The 8732-nt window shown below is 20.9% G+C and overlaps 1 protein-coding gene and 1 long non-coding RNA gene across 6 annotated transcripts in view; one reads left to right on the forward strand and one right to left on the reverse strand.

Annotated features, from left to right (window-relative positions):
* The window catches only part of LOC102677440 (protein neuralized), a 181030-nt gene that overhangs the window by 6551 nt on the left and 165747 nt on the right, over positions 1-8732 (reverse strand). For 3 of the 5 annotated variants that reach the window (XM_006618874.2, XM_006618869.2, XM_006618873.2), the window contains exon 2: positions 6385-6551. In XM_006618874.2, the coding sequence (XP_006618937.1) occupies positions 6385-6551 (167 nt within the window). Of the gene's footprint in view, positions 1-6384; positions 6552-8375; positions 8601-8732 lie in introns of those variants that run through there. The other 2 variants (XM_006618870.2, XM_006618871.2) reach the window with 2 other exon arrangements.
* Positions 7750-8585, forward strand: LOC116186015. Its single transcript, XR_004150937.1, has 2 exons — positions 7750-8141; positions 8256-8585. It is a non-coding gene; the product is annotated as an uncharacterized LOC116186015 (long non-coding RNA).

Below are 8732 nucleotides of genomic sequence, written 5' to 3' on the forward strand. Positions count from 1 at the left end.
TTTATTTTTATAGTAATAGTATAGTAATAGCATAGTATAGTATAGTAATAGTATAGAGTTTAAATTATGTGGTGTATATATGTCATGATTATGATTATTCTTAGTATAGTAGAAATGACATATATGTACGCATTATGAAAATTAATATATATTATTTTGTTCAATGTAGATGAGAGTAATGTAATATAATAAGAATAAAAATGATACAGTAATATAATGTGATAAAAAATAAAAATTTAATATAATAATATTTATATTAATATTATTAATATATTATAATAATATATACGATATATTAATAGCGACGAAAAATATTGACAAGTGCATCTTTAATAATAAATAGTAACATTTAAAAAGTTAAATACAATAATTATTCTAAAATAACAATGGCCATTTTCCTTTAAAGAAATTGTGTATTTATAATATACAATAGCGCTTGGTTAACTGTCACACAACATGACTAAAATGCGGCAATTATCCAGGGAGGTAAGTGTTCTGAGAATTGTTTGCGGCTTCTTTCTTTTTGTTCGATTTTGTTCGCTTCATTGACTCGTAAGAAAGAGAAAACTTTTTTCCCACTTATAAAAAATACGTTTGTGTTTGTTTTACGATATCTTAAATCTTTAATATCTTTTTAAAGCTTGTCAAAAATTGGAAGTTCTCAATTTTAAAAATTAGTTAAAATAATTCTATAGTCGAGTATTACTATATATTTTAAATATACAATTTCTTTAGGAAAATGACACTATTATTTTAACATTATTATTTAAACATTAAAAATATTATATTAGATATAAGATTATTTTATTGTTATAATTATTAACTTAAATATTTTTATAATTTTGTAATTAATATTATCAAATATGAAATTTGTTATGATTATGAAAAAATAACAATTTTTTAAATTTTATTTGATTTCGACATAAAGGAAGAATTATGATAATTAACAAATTTATTTAACTATTGTCGAAATGTGAAATTGATCAAATTTTTTTTAAAATTATCTAAATATTAATATATAATTAATAAATAAATTTGATAACAACATTTTTAAACTGTCATAAATAATTTTCATTATGTTTTTTTTAATTTTTCATTATGTTAATTCTAATTTGATAATTGAAAATTTGTAATTATTACTTGTCTTTATAATAGTTAATTTATTGAATTCCAAAATTTCATGTCATTATTCGTTAATATGAAATCTCTGAAAAAAATTCTCTTACAATAAAATTAAACGGAATTCAAACTAGCAATTAAAATATTTAAAATCCAAAATTACTAAGATTCTATTGAAAATCCATATATCACAATGAAAATATTAAATTAATGGCCTACAATTGATCACGAGAAATCATTTAATAGGTCATAGCTACCTGAACTTGTGTTCTTAAAATTATTATGACACAAACTTTCATTTTTTAAAATTGTGTCATTTTTTAAATATGCCAAACAACATACTATTTTTTCAATTTTTTAAAATTGGAAGAATTTGAAATAAAATTGATTTTTAAAATTATATCATATTAAAAAAATTCCTTTAAAATGAAAAGAATTGGAAAATGCAATTGATTTTTTAAAAATTACATTGTATTGTTTTTTAAAAAAAAAAAAATATTCGAATTTATCGTTTATTTTAGAGTTTAATCGGAGGATTTCATCAACGAGCCTTTTTCGCTACCAAGTTCGGCCATGTTATGTCACGAGGTTGAACGTGACGAAAATTCTAAAGGCGATAGTCAACAGGGGAACAGTTAAGTTACGAAATATCGAGTTCGAATCGATGTTCTCTTTCCTAGAACTAAATGTCTCTGCTGGTGGCTTTGTCTTTTAAACGATTTACGTTCAAACCTCTATTTCAGGGTTTATGATCCTTCATCGCAAATTACGAAATCAGGAAACTAAAAAAATAGATTGTTTCGAGATGTTTCAAAGAAAAAATGAAATATTCTACGAATATAAATATTTATAAATAGAACCAGAAGTATTAGGAAGAAGGAAAACCATTCAGACTGAGAACTTTTAATTACTACAATATTTTAAATTTATTTTTTGAAATTTAATAAATCATATATTTTTAAATATAGATATTTCATAAGAATAGTAAATTGCAATTAAATGAGTTAATAAATTCAGTAAATAAATTATTTAGTATTTGTTATTTAATTTTGATAAAAATATCTAATTTATTAATATGCATCATAAAGTATTTATATTATTACATGTTCATGATTATTATTATATTTATTATTGAATATTTATTTTGAATGTTATTCCAATTTACAGAATTTAATTAAGAAATTTTCAATTAAGAAATAGATGTTATTTCCATAAATGGTTAATTCTTCAATTTATTATTTTCTGGAATATTTATATATCTTATTTTAATTTTATAATAAATTATATATAATATAATAAAATTAATATAATTATTAAATTATATTATATTATTATATTATTTAAATATTATTAATTTTATATTGAACTATTCTGTTTATGACAATTGATTTTATATATTCCTAATATTAAAAAAATTTTTTAAATATGGAAATATTATATATTTCCTTTTTTCTAAATTAAAATTTAATAATAGAAAATTATAGTAATAGATTTTCCTGATAAAATAGAATTAAATAAATATTGAAAATTTTTTCATAATCAAGTTATAATGAATCTCGTTAAGAAAAAAAAAAAATTTTATGATAAGTCGTGATGTAACATAATGATACTCAATTGAAAACTCAATAGAAACTCAAACTCAATAGAAAAATAATTGATTAAATTGCTTCAATAAACAAATAAAATGATTACACTTCTAGCAATTTAAAATATAATTTCTAAGACCAGAACACCTACGCAAATACTATAGTAATTCGCATTCTATCACTTCTATCAACTTTCAAATTCTAATCGAAGGATATTAATAAATTTATCTGATATTATAATATATCTTTTAAATTTCATTAATCATTATTTATTCTTTTGAATTGAATTTAAAAAAAAAATGTGACAGAAAAGAAAACAAAAAAATTAAAAGGATATTAGAATAATTTAAATATTTTATTTTAAATAATTTAAATATTTTTTTTAGAATTCCTTTCTTTTATCCAAAATAAAATCAAAATTTAATTAAAATTGAATTTTTGCAATTCAAATCTAATCAATACTGATATTATATATGTATAATATATACTACATGGTAAACATAAACATATTAATATTTACTATGATATATATATAATATTACAAAAAATAATTTTATCAATAATAAACTCTGAATTAATTTTTGTGATTTAATAATTTATTATATAAAGTCAATTCTACAGAGTGATATTCGCAATACTGATTATATATCAAAGACATGTAGATTTATGTGTGAATTTAATTATTTGTCAAACAATGGTATAAATATACACATAAAACTATACGCAAACTATATATACGCATAAAACTTTGAAGAATATTCCAATATCATATTCAATATTTAGCAAATGGATGTTTACTGTACTAGTTTAATCATCAATATTTCTAAAGTTCAATTTCTTTTGTTTTAATAATTTGTAAATTTTTAAAGCAAAAAAAATCATTCTATTAAATAATAACAAAGTAAATATATTTTTAGTAAAATTCCATTAAAATCCTAATTATGCAAAACATAATAACAATTTAATATTTTACAATTTGATACAAGTAGATAAATAACAATAAAAAATAAAGTTTTAATATAATAAAATCATAAAATAAAATAAATTCAAACAATAAATCGTTTAGATTTCGTACAACAAGTGAAAATTCTAGATCCCCAAGGTATTTAGTGAAATCAACGAAGAGCCTTCAAATGATCGCCTACGCTTTCTTCCACTTTGAAGACGAGTGAAGGATAAAAAGAGAGAAGAACAATCATGTCACGCGCTTGCATTCCGAATCTACGAATATAAATCAACTGAGTGAACTAATTATTGAACAATCGAAGAATTTTTTGAAAATTAGAAAAGAAACATGAAATAAATTATATTTTTAAGATAAAACTTAAATTTTCAATTATAAAATATTAATATATTCGTGAATTATCTTTTAAGAGTCAAAATAAATGCAAAAATTGGTATATATAAAATTCTTGATTAAGATTTATTTATTAAATTATAATAATAATTTATATTATAATAATAATCTGTGTTAAAAGAAATGAGATGTATACAGAATAAAATAATTCTATCTTCGTCACGCTCTCATTTTGCTTCATCTCATAAAAATCTCAACTGCTTACACAACTTAATTGTTTCGATAATAAATATATATAATGGATAATAAGTAAGTTTCGATATTTTAATATATATTAACTTTTGGGTTTCTTTTTTTATATTTAGAATAATCTTTAATGTCCTAATATTTTAATCTTAATCCTATATATAAATTATTGTAATATGATAAATAAAAAATCTAGCTATTTTCAAAATATAAAAGATATTTGTTGAAAATATTTCGCATTTCGAAAATATCTAATTTTTCCATTTCCATTGTAGATAATATGTTGTAGGAAACAATAATTAATCAGAAACTATTGTAATAAAATAAAAATGACATTGTAATATAATATGAAAAGTGAAAAATATTAAAGTATTAAATTATAAAAAATTATTTTATTTATCTATGTTATGAAGAATAATCAATAATAAATAAATAAAATATAATATAATTAATTATTAAAATTCACAATCATTTTAATTAATATTTCTTCTTTATTTTTTTACAACTTACATAAAAAAAATAATAAATATAAATATACTTTCATTCCAATCAGATTAAACTAAACTATCTAACTAAACATATATTCAATTCCTTATTTGAGAAGAAATCTAATAAAATTTAATGCAAAGTTAAATCATCGATTCAAATAAATAAATAATTCGGTTATTTCTTCAAGATCAATTATTTGACTGGTTTGAATATAGAAAATGTAAATGAAAATCATAGAGCGGAACAAGTGTCACCTGATTCTCATAATTAACCACCACTCTGGTGTATACGATTTATGCGCAGGGAACGAGGAAACGCGGGAAAAATGGTGTTTTCCACTACTGGGAAATATTTATAGCTTGAATCGATTAATTGCATCGACCTCGGTAACTGCTTGTGTTATGCGTGCTGGTTTTAACATCGATGGGAATGCTTGTTCTTGGCGTAATTGCGGATTTAATTGACAGATTTTTAATTGTGTGATTATAATAGATAATAATAAACAATTTTGTTTAAATTGTTTGGTAATCTGAATGTCTCTGAATATTTTTTAAGAAGATTCTTAATGATTAATATATAATAAATAGATTGTGGATAAATGATAAATAATACATATGGAAATAATAAATAAAATTTATACAAACATGTTTTATTTGATCTTGTTTTTGAATTATAGTGAATTTTATGCTAGAATAATTCTGTTAAAAGTAGTTGAATTAATTCTATTATTTATAAAACGAAGTCAGATATTCTAAATTCTATGTAAAGAATGTCCATTAATAGTGTCGAAATATTCCGTGAAAATATTGGAAAATTTTCAGAAAATACAAATAATATCTGGAAAAATGGAGAAAGTAAAAAAATCAATCGTAAAACATTTTCAAACTTATGTTTGCATGCATCATTTTGAAGATAAATAGATACCAAATTTTTAAAGATAAATAAGTATAGTATATTAAGGAATTTATAACTCGAAAACAAAATCAAATAATATGTATATGTTTATATAATTATATAAATTTTTTTTTAATATTTTCATAGGTAGATTTAGAAATCCAAAAAGAATTCCAATTTAAATAATAATAATTTTGTTTTGTTTATTATTGTTTATTATTATTAAATTATTTAGTAATCTTGAATAATTTATTTTTTTTATAAGATTTTTAATGATTAGGACTTGTGAAAAATTATAATTTTTAATATGATTTTACAATAAAGAAAAAGATTTGATTTATTTATTAATAGTAGTTTTTAACTCTGTTTAAAGATTTTAAAAGATTTTGTTATAAATATTATAAATTATGAATTATAATTATTTAGTAATTTTTTATATTTAATAATCTAAAATTTTTTCATATTTAATATGATTTTAAAATAGATAAGAAGAAACTTTATGAGATTTTTCTATTAATGAGTATTTTGTTACAAAATATTGAACAAAAATTATTATAATTTTAACAAATATAATATTAAATTATATTTATTTATAATAAAGAAGAAAATATTTGGCACATGTTAATGGATCAAAGTACTTTAAAAAACTGTATAGTTTCTATAAATTAAGATTTTTCATTAGATATGTTTAAAAGTGTGTTATAACAAATTAATAATAAATTAATAATAAAAATAATTTTTCATGAAATTTACCTTTTCTCCAACCCGCACAGCACGTGCGCTGAATGTGATACCTCTACAAAAACTTTCATATCTTCTGGCAATAGTCCCGCCATTGCAAAGTCTGATGTTCTCACCATGAACTTGATGGAACGTTAGGGGTGGCAGATTGTTAGTACCTGCACTGGATGATCTTGGTGCTGTCAACAATCAAATAAATATAACATGTTAATTTAATAATTCCGAAGACTTTATTAAGACTTATTCATAATAAATATAATGAATTTCTTAAAACAATTTTTAAATTTTAATTTTTTTTAAATTTTTTCAATATATTGTAAAATATATTGTAAAATATATTGTAACATAATGCAAATATATGAGACGAATATAAAAATATTATTTATAATATTTAATACAAATTTAATACAAATATACTGAAATACTAAATATTATTGTTTAATTATTAATTAAATACAATCAGTGTTTTTAAAACTTACAATAATCGAAGAACTGAATTATACCATAAAATGTAGTATACCAATATCATATAATTAATTCTAATATAGAACCCACGAAATTGAAAGATATATTTATCAAAGAAAACTCATAATCTTCCCAACAGAAAAGTAAAAAGGAACCGCTAGCGATCCACATATCTAATAATTACGAAACATGATTTGAATCAAATTACATGATTTCTGAACGAAATTCCAAATAATTGATATATCGTTCTGAAAAACACTGGTTTTTAAAATGAATCTCAATTATTTTTAATTTTGATATAACTAATATATAACAAAAATTGATGTTTGAAAATTAGATTTACGTAATAGTGATTTTTAATTTCAATATACTTCGATTAAAGCTTGGAATTTCCTTTGTATTTTATCGAATATTAAAAAAAGATGAGTAGAAAAAAAAAATCAAAAATATAAACAAATTATATGTTTTGTGATATATTATTTTATTTTTTATCAAGATATATTATTTTAGTAGAGATGTGTGCATATAATGTAGTTATTGAGTTACTTGAGAAAATTTGGAAAAATACAAATGGAATTTGATAAGATTTCGATATTTTTGTATTGTTCTATTATTCAATTTGAAATTCTGAGAGTATAAATATAAGCGAATAATATTCGAAAATGATATGTGATTGATTTGAAAATCAAGATTATTATATTATTATAGTACAATGTATAGTAAGAGTAAATTAATTAAATAATATTGACTGATATATATTATATTGATATAATAATATTGATTCATTTATTGTATTTTTTTCTAAAGTTTCAAGTTTTATCTGATTATAAAATTTATATTGTTCAATATAGTTTGATTCATATATATTTTTATATTAATTACAATTCATTTATGTTTTTATTATCAATTATAAGTGTTTATGTTACAGTATGTAAACAGTTTTCTATTGATGCTCGCAAAAACATATATAAATTGTGTTGACTATGCGTGTTGACTATCGAATAATATAAACAGATTTTAAATCTGTTTATGTATATCTATGTCAAAACTAGTTTTAATATCTGATAAATGTTTATTTTATATTTGATTTTATGATCTATTTACTTGTACGATTTATACTATAAGAGAAGATAAAATAGAAATATTGTAATAAAAGCAAGTTTTCGAACAATACAAGAATATCAAAATCTAACTCGATACCACTCGAATTTTTCCGATTCTTCCCGAAGTTTTCGAGACTTGAGCAAGCCTACCTTCAATCTAATAATGTACCAGTCACTTACGTAAATCGTTCTATGTAAATCGTGCGTACTTATCCAACTTTTATTATGTTTCTTTCCAGAAATTCTATTATTGTAATTAAGAAATAATATGTAATAAGAGAAAAGTTTTATAGTAACCGGAAAATTTTTTCAAAGCAATTGGTCTGCATGAAACAAAAGCAGCTAAGAAGAGAGAAAGGAAAGTGTGGATACTATGCAGTAGATAGAGACCAAGCATAGATGGAATTTGATCGAGAAACTGAAATGCAAAACCACCTCTCGTGGCAGCTCGAGCGTTTCCACTTCGGTATTTCATAACTCCGACTCGCCGATCCGGAATGCAGGAGTTCTGACAGGATATTCCCAGGCTACGTCCAGGATGTTCCCAGAGTGGAAATATAGCCATTTCAATAATCCATGAGAGATTCGAAATCGATCAATCTTGTTCGAAGTATAGAATAATTTTTATTTTTTACTGATAAGTAACTTTTATATTTTAATATAAATTATATTTTATATTAAAATATAAAAGTTATAAATATATTATATTTTAATATATTTTTTATAAATATTGATTTTAGATATAGATGTTTTCTTAGGTGATGATCAATTGATTTTAGATATAGATGTTTT

This window comes from Apis dorsata, unplaced genomic scaffold, assembly GCF_000469605.1.
Source record: "Apis dorsata unplaced genomic scaffold, Apis dorsata 1.3 scaffold_381, whole genome shotgun sequence".
Lineage (NCBI taxonomy): Eukaryota > Metazoa > Arthropoda > Insecta > Hymenoptera > Apidae > Apis > Apis dorsata.